Source organism: Amblyraja radiata, chromosome 7 (assembly GCF_010909765.2).
Source record: "Amblyraja radiata isolate CabotCenter1 chromosome 7, sAmbRad1.1.pri, whole genome shotgun sequence".
NCBI classification, from domain to species: domain Eukaryota; kingdom Metazoa; phylum Chordata; class Chondrichthyes; order Rajiformes; family Rajidae; genus Amblyraja; species Amblyraja radiata.
The window spans coordinates 54,555,632-54,579,015 of NC_045962.1; the positions used below are offsets into that span (position 1 = coordinate 54,555,632).

At 44.4% G+C, this 23,384-nt stretch overlaps 2 protein-coding genes across 2 annotated transcripts in view; one reads left to right on the forward strand and one right to left on the reverse strand.

The window, feature by feature from the left end:
* LOC116975438 (secreted phosphoprotein 24-like) overlaps positions 1–10,803 on the forward strand; it is a 30,094-nt gene extending 19,291 nt beyond the window's left edge. The window contains exons 3-9 of the mRNA XM_033024561.1: positions 7,148–7,276; positions 7,502–7,633; positions 7,749–7,793; positions 8,472–8,516; positions 9,464–9,508; positions 9,870–9,914; positions 10,490–10,803. Of these exons, the coding sequence (XP_032880452.1) occupies positions 7,148–7,276; positions 7,502–7,633; positions 7,749–7,793; positions 8,472–8,516; positions 9,464–9,508; positions 9,870–9,914; positions 10,490–10,576 (528 nt within the window). The 3' untranslated portion in view covers positions 10,577–10,803. The remainder of the gene's footprint in view (positions 1–7,147; positions 7,277–7,501; positions 7,634–7,748; positions 7,794–8,471; positions 8,517–9,463; positions 9,509–9,869; positions 9,915–10,489) is intronic.
* The window catches only part of LOC116975434 (secreted phosphoprotein 24-like), a 166,744-nt gene that overhangs the window by 92,386 nt on the left and 50,974 nt on the right, over positions 1–23,384 (reverse strand). The window lies entirely within an intron of this gene.

Sequence of the window (23,384 nt, forward strand, 5' to 3'; positions counted from 1 at the left end):
AGTGTTGAGCTGGGTAGTTCTTTGAGAGGTGATTCATGCTGACATATCTCTACCAACCCACTCCTAAATCCCACATTTCATCCTGTGGGCCCCATTACATTCCTGTTGCTGGGATTGTGGACTCTGAACAATTTTCAGGGTCAGTTCAAGCTCAAATCTTCACATCGTCTATCTATGGAATTAACCAAAGGATAGATTCCATATGCAGAAAGTACACTTGATTTCTTGGTGAGCATGCATTTCTGTGCCATGCATATCATCAGAAACTGTTATTTATCCGATTCCAATAGTTTCTGTTGAGGATGCAAGTTATGATTGGCAATGAACGTCAACAAGATGACAGTCATCCAGTGATAGCAACTGCTCACACAGTCAGCAATGACTACAGGCCTGTCGCACTGACATCTGTAGTCATGAAACCCTTGAAAGGCTTGTGCTGGCCAAGCTGAACAATGTCATGAACCCTCTGCTGGACCCTCTGCAGTTTGCATATCGGGCCAATAGATCTGTGGATGTTGCAGTCAACCTGGGCCTGCACTTCATCCTCCAGCACCAGGGGATCTATGAAAGGATTTTGTTTGTAGATTTTAGCTCTGCATTCAACACCTTTGTGCCAGATCTACTACATTCCAAACTTTACAAGTTGACTATGCCTGAACCCCTCTGTCAGTGGATCACCAGCTTCCTGACAGACAGGAAGCAGCATGTGAGGCTGGGAAAGCACATCTCGGACCCGCAGACCCTCAGCATAGGAGCACCGCAAGGCTGCATACACTCCCCTCTCTTTTCTTCACCAATGACTGCACCTCCATTGACTCCTCTGTCAAGCTTCTCAAGTTTGTGGACAACACAACCCCGATTGAACTGATCCAGGATAGGGAGGGACAGAAGTGTCACAGCTGGCATCCTGGTGCCATCGCGACAAATGGAGCTCAATGGTCTTAAGACAGTGGAATTGATTGTAGACTTTAGGAGAGCTCCTCCTTCCCTCATCCCACTCACCATCAACAACACCTCGGTCACATCTGTGGATTATTTTAAGTTCCTGGGAACTATCATCTCCAATGATCTTAAATGGGAGGCCATTTAAGATAATTGGAGATCTTGGTCACTTCCTGTCCGAGCCGCATCTTCGCGCCCCTCCACGCAGCCTACCACCTGGATTGGCGCGGCATTTCCTGCCAGAGACAGGCCAGACCCTCAGCTTCAGCAGTGGTGGCGCATCACTGGATTTCATCGTGTAGCGAGCGATGCCTTACTGGGGTCGCCGTGTTGGAGCGCCGGAGTCCTGGGATAGCCGACCTTGACACCGTGCAGCTGTGGTCTGTGGCGTTTCCAGCTGCGGGCGTCGTTGACGTTCCAGTCGAGGACGGCGCTCTCGCTGACTTTAACATCGCGGAGCCCTGGGATCTCTCGCCGAGGTCACCTGCGAGATCACCGCCCAGCTAGGCCTGTGGATTTCGGAAGCCGCAGTCTCCGGCAGGAAGTGGCCGATTTGGAGGCTCAGGGCCGCTGAGAGTGTTCGAGGGCCTGAAACATCGGGCCGGTAGCAATGACTACAGAGGCCTCAATAGGCCCCGACCACAGGTGAACTGAGGAAGAGGACTGAACTTTGGTGCCTTCCCTCACAGTGGGAAATGTTGATTCCGCTGTGGGGGATGTTTTTTATGTTTTATGTTAAACTCTAAAGTGTTGTGTTTATCTTATTTGTGTGTTGCATGGCAATTCAAATTTCACTGCAGCAATTCGTGCATGTGACAATAAATGTCCTTTGTCCTTTGTCCTTTGTCCATTGACTCCACAGTCAAAAAGGCCCAACACAGGATGTACTACCTGCGGAAGTTGAGGAAGCACAATCTGCCACAGCCAATGATGGTCCAATTCTATAGGGCCATCATAGAGTCTGGCCTCACATTCTCCATCATGGTTTGGTGATCAGCTGAGAATGTTATTGGTTGCAACCTTCCCTCCATTGATGAACTGTACACTGCAAGGGCCAGGAAGCTAGCAGGGAATATCATCTCTGACTCCTCTCACCCTGGCCACAAACTCTTTGAATCACTTCCCTCTGGAAGGCGACACCAGACTGTCAAAGTTGCCACAGCCAGACATAAAAATAACTTTTTTCACGACTAGAAGCTCATTAACCAAAAATCTGTAGCCTCCCTTTGCTCTGGTATTTTAATTAATTCACATGTTTAATCAATAATGTTTCGTTATTAACGTTTATTGTTTTCTGTGCCATTCCTAACTGTCACTGTATGTCATGTTGTCAATTGCGGGCGGAGCATCAGGGTCATTCCTTGTATGTGAATACTTGACCAATAAACTTATTCATTCATTCATTCTATACATTTACAACGCTCACAAGCTCATGTCATTTCAACTCCCAAGGACAGCAGTGTTGCTACAGATCCCACTTTACGATCCACTTGAAAGAAATTCATAGGGAAGTGCAGGAAAGTTTTCTAAAGAATAAGAAAACCAAGTAATATCAAAAAATGGGTCTAAGAGATGTAAACAGGTCCTCATGTGTTGATTGACAGTTCACTGAAAGTAGCAATTGTGGTGGCGGAGGCACAAGAGGCAGAGTTCAAGGCAATTGGACTCATTTCCATAGGGGCATGAAGCAAAAGCAGAGAAATTACGTTGAACATGTAGCCGTATGAATCTTGGTGTAATCATGCTTGATCAATTTTCAATGGTGAATGCTTCTATATTGTCATATGTACAAATTTACAGTGAATTTTATTATTTCTGCATACAGTTCAGTAAGCTGCGCCATACCTAAAAATAATCAGTGATTAATACAAAGAGCATAAATATAGTCCGCTGAGACCGCATGTAAGTGTCGCCAGGTTTTGCCGCCATTTTGTCAACTACAATACAGCTTTTACCGACCCTCGCTCTCACAACTGCCGTCGCCGGCTCCCTCCATCCTCCTCTCTGGTTCTCCGGTCCTCGGGGGATGAACAGGGGCCGGTTTGGCTGCTTCTCTCTAAACTCTAAAGGCTGCACAGCCCTCCGCCCCTCACATCCAGCCGTGCCCTCACTCCCAACTGATGGAGTTCTGGAGAGATACTGCATGGACAAGGCACACTTACCGCAACCCTCCACTAACACATTTTATTCTCCCGACATTCTACCAATCATCCACATACAAGGGGTGAATTACAAAATGATTCAGACATTTTTGATATTTCCAAGGAAACTAGAGATGTGAGGGGGGCTCACAGGGACAAATGTAGAACAAGCAAACTCCACATAGACAGCAACCAGGGTCAGAATTGAACCCAGTCACTGGAAATTTGAGACAGCAGCTCTATCCTCTATTCTCCCGTGTGATCCCTGGGTCATGGCTTTGGCAAGGTGCACACAGAGAAATTACTTACCTTTTTTGGCACAGCCAGAATTAAAGACCAAAATCAAAATAGTAAATAATAAACTGATTGCCGAGTTAATGCGAATGTTAGGAGAGCACGCTAAGAATCTGTAGTTTATTACCATAGCAAGAAGAATAGAGTACATTCACTCAATGGCCAGGAGGAAAAGGACCACGCAGTCATAGGGAGTATGTAGAAACTCCATAAAGAGAGCAGCAGGAGTCAGGAACCCGGTTCTCTGGCATTGGATAGATTGCAACTCTACCTCTGCGTCAGTATGCAATCTGTAAATGTGATTGGCCCAGAACAAATTGTAGATGAACTCTCCTCCGAGGAGTTTGAATCCGTTGATCATCTCCAGTTCAGCACATTAACATAGACTATGGTGGGTACTGCATCTTATATTCTGATGTCATTAACCAGCTCCAAAGGATTTGCTGACATTGCTCATGTTTCCTGCTGCGGTATTTTGATAATTCCAGGTCATTTCTGGGGTATTGGCAATGTACTGCAAATAAAATATCCCAAAAATCAATTAAGCTACAAGGCAGCTTTGTACAAATTAGAGTTCAGTATTTTTTCACCTCTGTAAACTTAATATTTCATATGCTGAGGAATAAAACCTGATTTCATACTATTCCCACCAAGTGTAAACATGATGACGATACTTGGAGGAAGCTCTGCCCACAATCTCAGCCCACGTTTCATCTGGATCTGGTGCCCACAATCAACAAGTTGAGCAAACATGAACCAGTGTCCTTTGAGGAGTCTACTTCATCAGAAGAGTAAGGACATTCGATATTTTAAAAATAATTCCCAGTAATTGCTACATATGCACCGTAGAAAGTATCCTATCAGGATGCATCACAATGTATTTTGTCGACAGTGCCAAGGCCGGTTATTCTGTTGCAATAAGAATTTAATTGTTCTGTTTTCAGTAAATACGATGATTAAGCCCTAGAGATTCTTGACCCATATCAAAACTCAACTCTGATATCCACACCATATCATATCCACACCAATAAACAGAATGCACAATATAGCGTGACAGCTACTGGAAAAGTGTGGATTAAATAAATAACAAGCACCACAAGATAGATTGGAGAATCGGGTGTTCATCCCTAGCAGATGAGGGGTTGTGCAAGAGTTTATAACAATTGGGAAGAAGTTGTCCTTGAATCTGATGGTATGTGCTTTCACACTTTTGTATAGACTGCTAGATGGAAGCCGGGGGAAGAGGGAATGACCAAAATGTGAGTTGGATCTTGATTGTGTTCGCTGCTTTCACCAGCCAGTAAGAAGTGTAGATGGAGTCACTGGGGCAATGGTGGATGAAGGCAAGTTTACTTGGCATTTTGGGTTCCGTTCATGACTCTCTCAGCTTTCATGTGGTCCTGTGCAGAGCTGTCGACAAACCACGCTTTGATCTTTCCTTATACGATGGTTTCCACGGTGCATATGTAGTCATTACTAAGGTTTATTTGAAATATGATGAATGTCCTAACACTTCTGAAGGAGTATCTGAGGAAGGATGTGCTGGCATTCGAGAGCGTCCTGAGGAGGTTTATGAGAATGATCCCAGGAATGATTGGGTTAACATACGATGCACCTTTGACAGCACAGGGCCTGTGCTCGCTGGAGTTTAGAAGCATGATGGGCGATCTCATTGAAACTTACCGAATAGTGAAAAGCCTGGATAGAGTGAATGTGGAGAGGATATTTCCACTCATAGGAGAGTCTAGGATCAGGGTAATAGCTTTAGAAAGGAGATGAGGATGAATTTCTTTAGTCAGTGTTAGGTGTATCTGTGAAATTCATTGCCATAGATAGCTGAAAAGGATATTTTTAAGGAGGAGTTTGGAGATTCTTTATTAGTAAAGGTGTCAGATGTTACGGGGAGAAGGTAGGTGAATGGGGTTGAGTGGAAAGATGAATCAACCATGATTGAAATGGGGAATAGACTTGATGGACCAAATGGCCTGATTTTACCCATTTAACCTATGAACTTATAAAGTTGAGGCATTGGTTTGCTTTCCTTCCGGTAGCTTCAATGTGGTCGGCTCAGAACTAATTGTTGGTGATATATATGCCTAGGAATTGGAACCGTTTGATCATCTCCACTTCGGCACCAATGACGTAGACTGCAGTGGGTACTCCACCTCGTTTTCTGAAGTCAGTGACCAGCTCCTTTAGTTTGCTGACATTGCTCATTTTTCCTGCAGCAGTATTCTGGAAATTCCAAATCATTCCCATTGTTTTGGCAGTGCACTGCAAATAAATAATCCCCAAATTTATATATTTGTGAAGCGGTTTTGTGCAAATCAGTGTTGATTGTTTCTTATCCTGAGAATTTACTATTTCACATTTTGAGGCATCAAACCTGATTTCATACTTTTACAGCCAAATCTTGACTCATTTAACTCTAGAGTTATAACATATTTCTACTCACAAGCGTTTCTTGATGTCCTCAGAGGGAGGGCTGTATGTATGTATTTATATATGTATTGCTAGATCTATGTACCTCTGTTTGTAGCAAGTTAGCACCAGCACCGATGTAAATCACTTTGGTCAACGAGAGTTGTTTTAAATGTGCTATAGAAATAAAATTGAATTGCATTGAATTAAAAATCTAAACATGATGACGATACTTGGAGGAAGCTCTGCCCGTAATCACAGCCCACATTTCATCTGGTTCCGGTGACCACGATTAACAAGCTGAGCAAACATGAGTCAGTGTTTGAATGTGGTTGAGGAGCTGGATATAAAGACCGAGGGCAGCGAGGTGAAGGCAGATCGAGAGAGAGAAGCAGCAATTTTACTCTGAGAACCCAGCCAGCTGATCCTACACGAGGCAGAATGAAATCCTTCCTCCTTACCATCGCTGCCGTGCAGATCCTCCACTGCTCAGGTAGGTACTGGGGAGAGGGAGGATCTCAGAGAGCAATGGGTTACTGGCAATGAGCTTCAGTCAGTGATAATTCACCAATGTGTAAAAATACTTCACCGACGCTTGTTTGAATGTCTTGTACAACTTTCCTTCTCTCTCTGCAGGAGTGCCAAGCACCAAGGATGCTCTGCGAACCTCTGTTGCAAAACTGAATGAAATCACTGAGATCACCAACCTGTGTGCTATCATCAGGAGAGGTGTAACAACTGTAAGTGTGCCCTGGTTTAATTGTATTTCACACGCTATGTTTTGTAAGGATGTATCTGAGTGCAAGTTAATTGGCTACTATAAATTATCCCCAGATGAGGTTCATGGCAAATAGAATCAAAGGGGAAGAGGTGAGCATGTGAGGGTGAGAATCAGTTGAAGGGTTGGAGGGGAATATAAAGAGGGGGAATAGGACAGATGGGATTGTTCTGCTGGGTGCCAGTATAGGCCTGATGGGTTAAATAGCCTCATACCGTCTGATTAGAAGTATGAGATAAGTATGAGTTCAGATAAGGTTTAAACGTGAGGGTTTAATTACTAAAAATGTGCTCTATTATTTCACACAGTTTTCAATGAATATTTGATCAAGAATTTAAGTCTCAAATCTGTATTTAAATCTTGAACCTCAGACTAGACTCTTGATTTGGAATTAAGGTTGGAATTTTACCTTTGGGCTATTTAAGTCTTTTGCTCATTTTGGGTGATGATATTAGCACAGCCAATGTAATCATCTGCTGAAGCAAAGACCTGTGTACATCTAAGCTTGATCAGATAATTGTAAGAACAGCAGATAGAACAATACATCACTAAACTGTTTTCTTTTCAACAGACCTATCGCACGGGTAAGCTGTCATACAATGTGGATTTAACATTCTCCGTGAAAGAAACAGTCTGCTCCAAGAATTCTGGACAGGAATTCGATGATCCCAGTTGTACCTTCCGCCCTAAGAACATTGCTGTGAGTCCAGAGTTATATTGTAAACTATTAGAATTTTTGTGTGGAATGAGCAACATCATAGAAAGTGATATATTTGTAGATTATATAATTGAATTAATTCAGTACCATACATACTGAATTATATTAAACAAAAGCCTGTAAATTGAGTTATATTTTAATTACTTTGATTCAGAGTTGATTTTTGATCGGTGAATAATTTCCCTGCATTATGCTTTATTTTCACAGGAGAAAGGGTTTTGCAAAAGCCGTGTGGAATATTTTGCTGATAAAGTGGCTGACGTTGATGTGGAGTGTGAAGGTCTGAAGACCATTGACAGCGAGAGTGACTCAACAGAGTCCAATGAAACCAGTATTGAGGTAACTGCACAGTTATACACTTCAGCAATAGTGAGACTTCTAACACATGAATTATTTTACAAAATGTTTCTTTAGTTCCTGTTATAAAGATCTAAATGTAAATTTCTTCACACAGGCTCAAAGCAAGTCAAATGAGACATCACTAGAGGAAACCTCAAGTGTGAGTATTAAATAGTATTTTGTCAGATGATTTATCTTGTTGATCTCAATTGTTAGCAATTAAGTTAGTTTTTCCATTCAGAATGGTAAGTGAGAAAGCGTGTTGTCTCAGTCTGATGTGGAGGGAGGAGATTCTGATATTTAATTTCATTGTATAATGGACGCGGTGTCTACTGAAGATGAACTTAGCATCAACAAGACAAAATTACAGGAACAGTGTCTACTAGGCTGACACCAATAGTCGTCACTGAATACAAATCCTTCCTGCAGGGATACCAGAGCTTCATTTAAGTAGACGGCAATGGATGCCTGTGTTACCTGTCGCAGGAATATCAATTGACTCTGCACAGCCATTTTACCAGGCATTTTATTGAATACTGGGCCAATGTAAAGTTTTAATTCAGCTTCCTCAGTTCAACACTACTTCATTGAATCAATATTCAGGAATGTTTTATTGAATACTGATGTGAGATGTGAGGGTGAGAGTGAGCCAATGTGAGAGTGAGACTTTGAATTGAGCTTCCTCAGTCCAACACTACTTAATTGAATCAATACTCAGAAACAATCCCTCATTTACAACTCAATATTCTAGCCTAGCTTCTGGAGTGAATCTATTAATGCTTTTTATCTACCAATCCCATCCTCTGCTTATTTCCTAAATGTTAATGCTTTCATACAGGTGGAAAGCAAGTCAGAAGAAACTTCACTGGAAGAATCTTCAAATGTAAGTTTAATTTGTGAATTGTTCTCTCATGATTCTCAACTATATTAAGGTGTAGAATGTAGACTGATCTGTCAGAATGTGGTGGAAAGATTTTAACTCATAATATGTTCATTCCAAACAGTAGAAGGCAGAGTAGTGAGTGGTCTTTGAATATTATCTTCAACACCTCAACACATCTTTACTAAACTGAAACACTAACCCTTGACTGAACGTAGTGACTGAGTCTCCTTAGTTCTCTGGGATGAGAGATCCAAATTCCACCTCCCAGAGAAGAGGTTCTTCCCCAGCTCAATCCTAATTGATCTATCCATTACTTTAAGTTTTGACACCTGAGTCGAAACATCCCCTCTCTCACTCCTGCCACACATTATCATAATTATGTTCATTGAGAGGCAATCACCTCACCTGTAAAGGTCTAAGCCTACTCTGTCTCTCATCATGTGGCAGGTGCACCATTCCAGGACCTAGCCTGGTGAACCTTTGCTTCACTCCTTATATTAAACATATCCTTCCTTTGCCTTCTAATGGCTTGATCCACTTGTACCGAACCACTAGTCTGAAATGACCAGAAACTTTACAATGAATTAGAACTCCATTAGAAATTAATATTTAATACTTGTGCATGCAGGTAATTGCAGATACAAATTAGTCTATTGTCATATACATCAGGATGCAATGAATTTCCTTGTTCAGATGCATTCAATAATGATGAACACAACATTATACAAACCGTAAAACTGTAGTACAATCTGAAGCTGTGAAAAAACTAAAAATACAATAATAGATGAACTGAATTGGGGAAAGTTAGGATCAAGAGTATGTGGCAGCACTTCCAGGAAATGGGTGAGAAAGAGGTGATTGTTTCAGAAGCCTGATAGCAGTTCATATATTTTCAAAAAATACTAATAATTGTTCTGTACTAAGTATATAATATTATTTCCAAACAGGACAAATCCAAATCAACAGAAGCATCACTCGAGGATCCAGACGATGTGAGTATCAGCAGAAACCTTCTCAAATTATCTTTCTGATATTGTTTAATATCTTGGTTTGAACTATGTTGGAAAAGAGGATGCAGTTCAAAATATTGTTTGATTATACTGGGGAAGTTGGGCTGAGGGGGAATTGTTGAATTGGCTCCACTGACCCCACTCCTCATGTTATCCAGGCTTCATTAAGCAGAGCGAATGCAAATATTTAATGAGGACATTCCCACTCCAACATAGATTCTCAAATCCTGATTTGCCTTGATATAAGTGGCATCATAATTAATTCATTAAAGGTTTTGTTCAGCGGTTACTTTACAGTCTATATTATTTAATACTGAATATATAAATATCAAATTTTTCACAGGTAAAAGACAAGTCAGAAGAGACATCAATCGAGGAGACTTCCAATGTAAGTATAATCAGGGAATCCATATCAATGATGAAGATAAAGAAGCTTGGTCAGGCTTCTCTTTATTACATTACTAACCATACTCATTAGAAAGATGGGGAGTGGATACGTTGCACAAGTGCTTCTGGATGTTCAGATGCTGAGGATTGCCAACTTCACCCTGTGTAAGTTTGGTTGTCACTTAATTGTGAACTAGAATTAGAAAAGGCAATCTCCTTGAGGACAATCCTGGTGTGTGGACATATAACCACCAGCTTCATTAGGGGAGCATCCCAGAGATTGTCAAGATTTAACAGAGTATAATTACCTGTTCTGGGAGAGTGCGAGTGGGATGCAGGTGGAGGTCAGCACAGCCATGACCAACTGATGATGAAATCACCTCTATTACCTTAATAATTTATCTCAAAGCCCCAGTATATCAATATTTTACTGCAACTCAGCTTGTAAAGTGTTTACTACGAAGTTACAGCACTTACAATTCTGACTGGTTCCAATAACCATTTATAAACTAAAATAATATAAACTTTGCGTCTGGACATGATATTAAAATTGTAATTATTTATTTTGTCAAACAGATGAAAAGCAAGTCAACAGAATTATCTCAGGAGGAGTCTTCAAACAAGGGAATGAGTCCTCAAGAGGGAGACACGAACCATGAATGAAACCTCTGAGAACCTGAACTCAGTGTGAACACAAGAAGACCTCATTCAAAATAAACAAGACACTGTCACCTGTACTGTACTTGCCCATATACAAGTACAGGGGCCTGGAGCTCCTGACTGTACATATCGCTGTAACTGGGAAATTCTACTGATTGTAAATATTCTGTTTTATTGCTGTTTTTTATTATTTAATACATTGTGGATCTAAATAAAATTATTAAGAAATATTCATGGTTTTGCTCCCGGAATTTGTTTAGCATGTCACTGATCTACAGAGGTTCATCCAGTCATTGTGCTCGCGTCAGCCGTTCGCTCCCTTGTCCAGTCGGACTCCTGATGTGGGAGCTTCACCGTCTGGCAAATTCCTCATGTGTTGGACTATTTGCTGCTCTATATTAACGTCAGGCACAGCATCCTAGATAGCTTATTTCACTTGCAGCAAGATTGATTTATTTGAGTAGTTTGACATTCATGTCTTACGTTAGCTTTTTAAAGTCTTCAACAATTACATGTTTTAAATAATTCGATTTTGGGGCCAATGAGAGATGGGTTGGGTGTATTTAAGGATTAGATATTATTGAATTGAGTTTTTTCCTCAAAGCTGCAGCTTGAATATTTTCTCTTGTTCAGTGGGTGAATTCTTCAACACTGTAAAACCATGCAGCGGGTAGAGCTGCTGATTCACAGTTAAAGTGAACCGAGATAAACTTGACTTCTGGTGCTGTCTATGTGGAGTTTGTGTGCTCTCCCTGTGACTGCTTGCGGTTCCCAGGGTGCTCCAGTTTCCTCACGCCTCCCAAAGATGTGCAGGTCGTTGGGTTAATTACCCGCTGTAAATTGCCTCCGATATGTAGTTGAGTGGGAGAATTGTTTTAAACATTTGGAAGTTAATTAAAAATATTAACAAAATGTAAACAGACAAACTCAATAAACCAATGCTTACCATTTAGCTGAGTGTTGAGCTGGGCAGTTCTTTGAGAGGTGATTCATGCTGGCATATCTCCACCAACCCACTCCTAAATCCCACATTTCATCCTGTGGGCCCCATTACATTCCTGTTGCTGGGATTGTGGACTCTGAACAATTTTCAGGGTCAGTTCAAGCTCAAGTCTTCACATCGTCTATCTATGGAATTAACCAAAGGATAGCTTCCATATGCAGAAAGTACACTTGATTTCTTGGTGAGCATGCATTTCTGTGCCATGCATTTCATCAGAAACTGTTATTTATCCAATTCCAATAGTTTCTGTTGTGGATGCAAGTTATGATTGGCAGTGAACGTCAACAAGATGACTGTCATCCAGTGATAGCAACTGCTCACACAGTCAGCAATGACTACAGGCCTGTCGCACTGACATCTGTAGTCATGAAACCCTTGAAAGGCTTGTGCTGGCCAAACTGAACAATGTCATGGACCCTCTGCTGGACCCTCTGCAGTTTGCATATCGGGCCAATAGATCTGTGGATGTTGCAGTCACCCTGGGCCTGCACTTCATCCTCCAGCACCTAGACCGCCAGGGGACCTATGAAAGGATAATGTTTGTAGATTTTAACTCTGCATTCAACACCTTTGTGCCAGATCTACTACATTCCAAACTTTACAAGTTGACTATGCCTGAACCCCTCTGTCAGTGGATCACCAGCTTCCTGACAGACAGGAAGCAGCATGTGAGGCTGGGAAAGCACATCTCGGACCCGCAGACCATCAGCATAGGAGCACTGCAAGGCTGCATACACTCCTCTCTCTTTTCTTCACCAATGACTACACCTCCACTGACTCCTCTGTCAAGCTTCTCAAGTTTGTGGACAACACAACCCTGATTGAACCGCCCGCAGACTCCGGGCCCCAACTCTGGCCCGCATCGCCTGCCCGAGTCCCGCGACGCCATCTTGGCCACTAGGAGCGACTTCCATACTCACCGGGACGCCGCCTTCACCGACCTCCACATCGATGCCGCCGCCGACCCTCACCTGCCGACCGATGACGCCCAGCCTCGCAGCTTCTACGGTAACTCGGACTTTCTCCCCCTCGCCGATTCCTCCGACATCGCCGCAGGACCCGACCTACCCAACATGGCCGCCGGACCCGACCTACCCGGCATCGCCGCCGGACCGGACCAGACCCACCCAACATGGCCGCCGGACCCGACCCACCCAACATGGCCGCCGGACCCGACCTACCCGGCATCGCCGCCATACCGGGGCGCCCCCAACATGGCCACCGCAACGCACCCGATTCATCTCGCCGCCGACCCGCCGACCTTCCGCCCACCGGGACCACCCACGCATCGCCCGCGGACCCCGACTCAACCACCACTGGACTCCGACCATCGGGTCCGGTGACCCGCGCCACTCGACTCCGACCATCGGTCCGGTGACCCGCGCCACTCGACTCCGACCATCGGGTCCGTTGACCCGCGCCACTCCACCCCCCTCCAGCAACCCACAGCCGTCACCTTACCTGGAGCCTGGACTCTGCACTGGGCCTGCAGCCTCCACGCTGCTTACTCCCACTCTACTGGACTTAACTCCACTGGGTCCTAGCGCCCATCTGCCCAGTCTTGCTAACCTCAGTGGCTGCTCCACTGACCCTCCCCCATCCCCCCCCAACCATGTCACCCCCGCTCTTCCCCACCCACATTACAGCCCTCTCTCCCCCCCACCCCCTGACCACCCACCACTCCTCCAACACCCACAACCCCCCCCCCCCCACACATCGCCCCGTCCCCAGTCTACCCACCTGCCTTCCTCTGGCCCCAACTCCCACCCCTGCCGGGTGTTCACCATCCCCCCCGACCTCCCCCTCTCCCCCACCCAATGGTCTGTCCTCAGCAGAGGTCTTACCTTTGTCCCCCTCTGTCCCCATCTCAATGAGTTCCGCGCCCACCATGACTTGGAGCGCTTCTACCGTCGTCTCCGCCTCACAGCGCACTTCCATGGGAAGGAGTCCTCGCCCCCCAATGATGACCCCTTTTCCCGTCTCCAACGCACCCCCTCCTCGTGGAACCCACCTCATAAAGTCCCGGCTCTGGAACTCTTTATCCAGAACTGCCGCCGCGACGTCAACCGCCTCAACTTCTCCACCCCCCTGTCTCACTCTAATCTTTCCCCCTCTGAACGCACTGCCATTGAATCACTCCGCAAAAACCCAGATTGGGTCATCAAACCACCCGACAAGGGAGGTGCCGTGGTAGTCTGGCGCGTCGATCTCTACAAAGCTGAGGCCACGCGCCAACTCTCGGACACCTCCTCCTACTTACCCTTGGACCATGACCCCACTGACGAGCACCAGGCCACCATTTCAAGCACCATCACCGACTTCATCAATTCCCACGCCCTGCCCGACCAAGCTTCCAAACTCATCGTTCCCCAGCCCCGCACGGCCCGTTTTACCTTCTCCCCAAAATCCACAAACCCGGCTCTCCCGGCAGACCCATTGTCTCTGCGTGTTCGTGCCCCACCGAACTCATCTCCACATACCTTGACTCCATCCTATCCCCCTTGGTCAAATCCCTCCCCACCTATGTTCTAGACACATCAGACACTCTCCGCCGCCTCCACGCATTCCACTCTCAGGGCCCTCACACCCTCATCTTCACCATGGATGTCCGGTCACTCTACACCTCCATCCCCCACCAGGATGGCCTCGGAGCCCTCCGGTTCTTCCTCGACCAGAGGGGCAACCTATACCCAGCCACTGACACTCTCCTCCACTTAGCGGAGTTGGTCCTCACCCTCAACAACTTTACATTTGACTCCTCCCATTTCCTCCAAACACAAGGCGTAGCTATGGGCACACGCATGGGCCCCAGCTACGCCTGCCTCTTTGTCGGGTACGTTGAACAATCCTTGTTCGAGACGTACCAGGGCCCCATCCCCGACCTCTACCTCCGTTACATTGCCGACTGCTTTGGGGCCACCTCCTGCACCTACACACAACTGACTGACTTCATCCACTTCACCACCAACTTCCATCCGGCACTCCAATACACCTGGACGATTTCCGACACTTCCCTACCATTCCTTGACCTCACCATCTCCATCGCAGGGGACAGACTCCTGACCGACATACATTACAAACCCACTGACTCACATGGCTATCTAGACTACACGTCTTCCCACCCTGCCCCCTGTAAAGACTCCATCCCCTACTCCCAATTCCTCCGCCTACGCCGCATCTGTTCCCAGGATGAGACATTCCATACCAGGGCATCGGAAATGTCCTCGTTCTTCAGGGAACGGGATTCCCCTCCGCTACCATAGATGAGGCTCACACCAGGGTCTCATCCATACCCCGTAACACTGCTCTCTCTCCCCATCCCCGCACTCACAACAAGGGCAGAGTCCCTCTGGTCCTCACCTTTCACCCCACCAGCCGGCAAATACAACACATAATCCTCCGCCATTTCCGCCACCTCCAACGTGACCCCACCACTCGCCACATCTTCCCATCTCCCCCCATGTCTGCCTTCCGCAAAGACCGCTCCCTCCGCAACTCCCTCGTCAATTCTTCCCTTCCCTCCCGCACCACCCCCCTCCCCGGGCACTTTCCGTTGCAACCGCAAGAAATGCAACACCTGTCCCTTCACCTCCCCCCTCGACTCCATTCAAGGACCCAAGCAGTCGTTCCAGGTGCGACAAAGGTTCACCTGTATCTCCTCCAACCTCATCTACTGCATCCGCTGCTCTAGATGTCAGCTGATTTACATCGGGGAGACCAAGCGTAGGTTGGGCGATCGTTTCGCCGAACACCTCCGCTCAGTCCGCAATAACCTACCTGAACTCCCGGTGGCTCAGCACTTCAACTCCCCCTCCCATTCCCAATCCGACCTCTCTGTCCTGGGTCTCCTCCATTGCCAGAGTGAGCAACAGCGGAAATTGGAGGAACAGCACCTCATATTCCGTCTGGGGACCTTGCGTCCGTATGGCATTAACATTGAATTCTCCCAATTTTGCTAGCCCTTGCTGTCTCCTCCCCTTCCTTAACCCTCTAGCTGTCTCCTCCCACCCTCCCATCCGCCTGCCCTCGGGCTCCTCCTCCTCCTCCCCTTTTCCTTCTTTCCCCCCCCCCCCCACCCCCCATCAGTCTGAAGAAGGGTTTCGGCCCGAACGTCGCCTATTTCCTTCGCTCCATAGATGCTGCTGCACCCGCTGAGTTTCCCCAGCAATTTTGTGTACCAACCTGATTGAACTGATCCAGGATAGGGAGGGACAGAAGTGACACAGCTGGCATCCTGGTGCCATCGCAACAAATGGAGCTCAATGGTCTTAAGACAGTGGAATTGATTGTAGACTTTAGGAGAGCTCCTCCTTCCGTCATCCCACTCACCATCAACAACACCTCGGTCACATCTGTGGATTATTTTAAGTTCCTGGGAACTATCATCTCCAATGATCTTAAATGGGAGGCCATTTAAGATAATGGAGATCTTGGTCACTTCCTGTCCGAGCCGCATCTTCGCGCCCCTCCACGCAGCCTACCACCTGGATTGGCGCGGCATTTCCTGCCAGAGACAGGCCAGACCCTCAGCTTCAGCAGTGGTGGCGCATCACTGGATTTCATCACGTAGCGAGCGATGCCTTACTGGGACGGCGCTCTCGCTGACTTTAACATCGCGGAGCCCTGGAATCTCTCGCGAGGTCACCTGCGAGATCACCGCCCAGCTAGGCCTGTGGATTTCGGAAGCCGCAGTCTCCGGCAGGAAGTGGCCGATTTGGAGGCTCAGGGCCGCTGAGAGTGTTCGAGGGCCTGAAACATCGGGCCGGTAGCAATGACTACAGAGGCCTCAATAGGCCCCGACCACAGGTGAACTGAGGAAGAGGACTGAACTTTGGTGCCTTCCCTCACAGTGGGAAATGTTGATTCCGCTGTGGGGGATGTTTTTATGTTTTATGTTAAACTCTAAAGTGTTGTGTTTATCTTATTTGTGTGCTGCATGGTAATTCAATTTCAATGCACCAATTCGTGCATGTGACAATAAATGTCCTTTGTCCTTTGTCCTTTTGTCCATTGACTCCACAGTCAAAAAGGCCCAACACAGGATGTACTACCTGCGGAAGCTGAGGAAGCACAATCTGCCACAGCCAATGATGGTCCAATTCTATAGGGCCATCATAGAGTCTGGCCTCACCTTCTCCATCATGGTTTGGTGATCAGCTGAGAATGTTATTGGTTGCAACCTTCCCTCCATTGATGAACTGTACACCGCAAGGGCCAGGAAGCTAGCAGGGAATATCATCTCTGACTCCTCTCACCCTGGCCACAAACTCTTTGAATTACTTCCCTCTGGAAGGCGACACCAGACTGTCAAAGTTGCCAGCCAGACATAAAAATACCTTTTTCCACGACTAGTAGCTCATTAACCAAAATCTGTAGCTCCCTTTGCTCTGGTATTTTAATTAACTCAAAAGTTTAATCAATAATGTTTCGTTATTAACGTTTATTGTTTTCTGTGCCATTCCTAACTGTCACTGTATGTCATGTTATCACTTGCGGGCGGAGCATCAAGGGTCAATTCCTTGTATGTGAATACTTGACCAATAAACTGAATCATTCATTCATTCTATATTTTTACAACGCTCACAAGCTCATGTCATTTCAACTCCCAAGGATAGCAGTGTTGCTCAGATCCCACTTTACGATCCACTTGAAAGAAATTCATAGGGAAGTGCAGGAAGGTTTTCTAAAGAATAAGAAAACCAAGTAATATCAAAAAATGGGTCTAAGAGATGTAAACAGGTCCTCATGTGTTGATTGACAGTTCACTGAAAGTAGCAATTGTGGTGGCGGAGGCACAAGAGGCAGAGTTCAAGACAATTGGACTAATTTCCATAGGGGCATGAAGCAAAAGCAGAGAAATTACGTTGAACATGTAGCCGTATGAATCTTGGTGTAATCATGCTCGATCAATTTTCAATGGTCAATGCTTCTATATTGTCACATGTACAAATTTACAGTGAATTTTATTATTTCTGCATACAATTCAGTAAGCTACGCCATACCTAAAAATAATCAGTGATTAATACAAAGAGCATAAATATAGTCCTCTGAGAGCGCATGTAAGTTTTGGCACCATTTTGTCAAATACAATACAGCTCTTACCGGCCCTCGCTCTCACAACCGCCGTCGCCGGCTCCCTCCATCCTCCTCTCTGGTTCTCCGGTCCTCGGGGGATGAACAGGGGCCAGTTTGGCTGCTTCTCTCTAAACTCTAAAGGCTGTACAGACCTCTACCCCTCACATCCAGCCGTGCCCTCACTCCCAACTGATGGAGTTCTGGAGAGATACTGCATGGACAAGGCACACTTACCGCAACCCTCCACTAACACATTTTATTCTCCCCACATTCTACCAATCATCCACATACAAGGGGTAAATTACAAAATGATTCAAACATTTTTGAAATTTCCAAGGAAACTAGAGATGTGAGGGGGGCTCACAGGATCAAATGTAGAACAAGCAAACTCCACATAGACAGCAACCAGGGTCAGAATTGAACCCAGTCACTGGAAATTTGAGACAGCAGCTCTATCCTCTATGCTCCCGTGTGATCCCTGGGCCATGGCTTTGGCAGGGTGCACACAGAGAAATTACTTACCTTTTTTGGCACAGCCAGAATTAAAGACCAAAATCAAAATAGTAAATAATAAACTGATTGCCGAGTTAATGCGAATGTTAGGAGAGCACGCTAAGAATCTGTAGATTATTACCATAGCAAGAAGAATAGAGTACATTCACTCAATGGCCAGGAGGAAAAGGACCACGCAGTCACAGGGAGTATGTAGAAACTCCATAAAGACAGCACCAGGGGTCAGGAACCCGGGTCTCTGGCACTGTAAAGACCGCAACTCTACCTCTGTGCCAGTATACAATCTGTAAATGTGATTGGCCAGAACAAATTGTAGATGAACTCTCCTCCGAGGAGTTGTGAATCCGTTGATCATCTCCAGTTCAGCACATTAACATAGACTATGGTGGGTAATGCATCTTATATTCTGATGTCATTAACCAGCTCCTTTGGTTTGCTGACATTGCTCATGTTTCCTGCTGTGGTATTTTGATAATTCCAGGTCATTTCTGGGGTATTGGCAATGTACTGCAAATAAAATATTCCAAAAATCAATTTAGCTACAAGGCAGCTTTGTACAAATTAGAGTTCAGTATTTTTTCACCTCTGCAAACTTAATATTTCATATGCTGAGGAATAAAACCTGATTTCATACTATTCCACCAAGTGTAAACATGATGACGATACTTGGAGGAAGCTCTGCCCACATCTCAGCCCACAGTTTCATCTGGATCTGGTGCCCACAATCAACAAGTTGAGCAAACATGAACCAGTGTCCTTGAGGAGTCTACTTCATCAGAAGAGTAAAGACATTCGATATTTAAAAATAATTCCCAGTAATTGCTACATATGCACCGTAGAAAGTATCCTATCAGGATGCATCACAATGTATTTTGTCGACAGTGTCAAGGCCGGTTATTCTGTTGCAATAAGAATTTAATTGTCCTGTTTTCAGTAAATACGATGATTAAGCCCTATAGATTCTTGACCCATATCAAAACTCAACTCTGATATCCACACCATATCATATCCACACCAATAAACAGAATGCACAATATAGCGTGACAGCTACTGGAAAGTGTGGATTAAGTATATAACAAGCACCACAAGATGGATTGGAGAATCAGGTGTTCATCCCTAGCAGATGAGGGGTTGTGCAAGAGTTTATAACAATTGGGAAGAAGTTGTCCTTGAATCTGATGGTATGTGCTTTCACACTTTTGTATAGACTGTAGATGGAGCCGGGGGAAGAGGGAATGACCGAAATGTGAGTTGGATCTTGATTGTGTTTCGCTGCTTTCCCAGCCAGTAAGAAGTGGTAGATAGCCTCACTGGGGCAATGGTGGATGAATGCAAGTGTTACTTGGCATTTTGGGGTTCCGTTCATGACCTCTCTCAGCTTTCATGTGGTCCTGTGCAGAGCTGTCGACAAACCACGCTTTGATCTTTCTTTATACGATGGTTTCCACGGTGCATTATGTAGTCATTACTAAGGTTTATTTGAAATATGATGAATGTCCTAACACTTCTGAAGAAGTATCTGAGGAAGGAATGTGCTGGCATTCGAGAGCGTCCTGAGGAGGTTTATGAGAATGATCCCAGGACTGATTGGGTTAACATATGATGCACCTTTGACAGCACTGGGGCCTGTACTCGCTGGAGTTTAGAAGCAGATGGGCGATCTCATTGAAACTTACCGATAGTGAAAAGCCTGGATAGAGTGAATGTGGAGAGGATATTTCCACTCATAGGAAGTCCTAGGATCAGGTAATAGCTTTAGAAAGGAGATGAGGAGAATTTCTTTAGTCAGTGTTTAGGTTTATCTGTGAATTCATTGCCATAGATAGCTGAAAAGGATATTTTTAAGGAGGAGTTGGAGATTCTTTATTAGTAAGGTGTCAGATGTTACGGGGAGAAGGCTAGGAGAATGGTGGTTGAGGGGAAAGATGAATCAACCATGATTGAAATGGGGAATAGACTTGTGGACCACATGGCCTGATTTTACCCATTTAACCTATGAACTTATAAAGTTGAGGCATTGGTTTGCTATCCTTCCGTAGCTTCAATGTGGTTGGCTCAGAACTAATTGTTGGTGATATATATGCCTAGGAATTAGAATCGTTGATCATCTCCACTTCGGCACCAATGACGTAGACTGCAGTGGTGACTCCACCTCGTTTTCTGAGTCAGGACCAGCTCCTTTAGGTTTCTGACATGGCTCATTTTTCCTGCAGCAGTATTCTGGAAATTCCAAATCATTCCCATTGTTTTGGCAGTGCACTGCAAATAAATAATTTATATATTTGTGAAGCGGTTTTGTGCAAATCAGTGTTGATTGTTTCTTATCCTGAGAATTTACTATTTTACATTTTGAGGCATCAAACCTGATTTCATACTATTACCGCCAAATCTTAACTCTTTTAACTCTAGAGTTATAACATATTTCTACTCACAAGCGTTTCTTGAGGTCCTCAGAGGGAGCGCTGTATGTATGTATTTATGTATGTATTGTTAGATCTATGTACCTCTATTTGTAGCAAGTTAGCACCAGCACCGATGTAAATCACTTTGGTCAACGAGTTGTTTTAAATGTGCTATGGATATAAAATTGAATTGCATTGAATTAAAAATCTAAACATGATGACGATACTTGGAGGAAGCTCTGCCCGTAATCACAGCCAACATTTCATCTGGTTCCGGTGACCACGATTAACAAGCTGATCAAACATGAGTCAGTGTTTGAATGTGGTTGAGGAGCTGGATATAAAGACCGAAGGCAGCGAGGTGAAGGCAGATCGAGAGAGAGAAGCAGCAATTTTACTTTGAAAACACAGCCAGCTGATCCTACATGAGGCAGAATGAAATCCTTCCTCCTTACCATCGCTGCCGTGCAGATCCTCCACTGCTCAGGTAGGTACTGGGGAGAGGGAGGATCTCAGAGAGCAATGGGTTACTGGCAATGAGCTTCAGTCAGTGATGATTCACCAATGTGTAAAAATACTTCACCGACGCTTGTTTGAATGTCTTGTACAAATTTCCTTCTCTCTCTGCAGGAGTGCCAAGCACCAAGGATGCTCTGCGAGCCTCTGTTGCAAAACTGAATGAAATCACTGAGATCACCAACCTGTGTGCTATCATCAGGAGAGGTGTAACAACTGTAAGTGTGCCCTGTTTAATTGTATTTCACACGCTATGTTTTGTAAGGATGTATCTGAGTGCAAGTTAATTGGCTACTATAAATTATCCCCAGAGGAGGTTCATGGCAAATAGAATCAAAGGGGAAGAGGTGAGCATATGAGGGTGAGAATCAGTTGAAGGGTTGGAGGGGAATATAAAGAGGGGGAATAGGACAGATGGGATTGTTCTGCTGTGTGCCAGCATAGGCCTGATGGGTTAAATAGCCTCATACCGTCTGATTAGAAGTATGAGATAAGTATGAGTTCAGATAAGGTTTAAACATGAGGGTTAAATTACTAAAAATGTGCTCTATTATTTCACACAGTTTTCAATGAATATTTGATCAAGAATTTAAGTCCCAAATCTGTATTTAAATCTTGAATCTCAGACTAGACTCTTGATTTGGAATTAAGGTTGGAATTTTACCTTTGGGCTATTTAAGTCTTTTGCTCATTTTGGGTGATGATATTAGCACAGCCAATGTAATCATCTGCTGAAGCAAATACCTGTGTAGATCTAAACTTGATCAGATAATTGTAAGAACAGCAGATAGAATAATACATCAATAAACTGTTTTCTTTTCAACAGACCTATCGCACGGGTAAACTGTCATACAATGTGGATTTAACATTCTCCGTGAAAGAAACTGTCTGCTCCAAGAATTCTGGACAGGAATTCGATGATCCCAGTTGCACCTTCCACCCTAAGAACATTGCTGTGAGTCCAGAGTTATATTGTAAACTATTAGAATTTTTGTGTGGAATGAGCAACATCATAGAAAGTGATATATTTGTAGATTATATAATTGAATTAATTCAGTACCATACATACTGAATTATATTACAAAAAGCCTGTAAATTTAGTTATATTTTAATTACTTTGATTCAGAGTTGATTTTTGATCGGTGAATAATTTCCCTGCATTATGCTTTATTTTCACAGGAGAAAGGGTTTTGCAAAAGCCGTGTGGAATATTTTTCTGATAAAGTGGCTGACGTTGATGTGGAGTGTGAAGGTCTGAAGACCATTGACAGCGAGAGTGACTGAGCAGCAGTCCAATGAAACCAGTATTGAGGTAACTGACAGCACATATACACTTCAGCAACAGTGAGACTTCTAACACATGAATTATTTTACAAAATGTTTCTTTAGTTCCTGTTATAAAGATCTAAATGTAAATTTCTTCACACAGGCTCAAAGCAAATCAAATGAGACATCACTAGAGGAAACCTCAAGTGTGAGTATTAACTAGTATTTTGTCAGATGATTTATCTTGTTGATCTCATTGTTAGCAATTAAGTTATTTTTCCATTTCAGAATGGTAAGTGAGAAAGCGTGTTGTCTCAGTCTGATGTGGAGGGAGGGGAATCTGATATTTAATTTCACTGTATAATGGACGCGGTGTCCACTGAAGATGAACTTAGCATCAACAAGACAAAATTACAGGAACAATGTCTACTAGGCTGACACCAATAGTCGTCACTGAATACAAATCCTTCCTGCAGGGATACCAGAGCTTCATTTAAGTAGACAGCAATGGATGCCTGTGTTACCTGTCGCAGGAATATCAATTGACTCTGCACAGCCACTTTATCAGGCATTTTATTGAATACTGGGCCAATGTAAAGTTTCAATTCAGCTTCAATATTCAGGAATGTTTTATTGAATACTGATGTGAGATGTGAGGGTGAGAGTGAGCCAATGTGAGAGTGAGACTTTGAATTGAGCTTCCTCAGTCCAACACTACTTAATTGAATCAATACTCAGAAACAATCCCTCATTTACAACTCAATATTCTAGCCTAGCATCTGGAGTGAATCTATTAATGCTTTTTATCTACCAATCCCATCCTCTGCTTATTTCCTAAATGTTAATGCTTTCATACAGGTGGAAAGCAAGTCAAAGAAACTTCACTGAAGCCTTTCAAATGTAAGTTTAATTTGAATTGTTCTCTCCTGATTCTCAACTATGTTAAGGTGTAGAATGTAACTGATCTGTCGGAATGTGGTGGAAAGAATTTTAACTCATAATATGTTCTCCAAGCAGTAGAAGGCAGAGTAGTGAT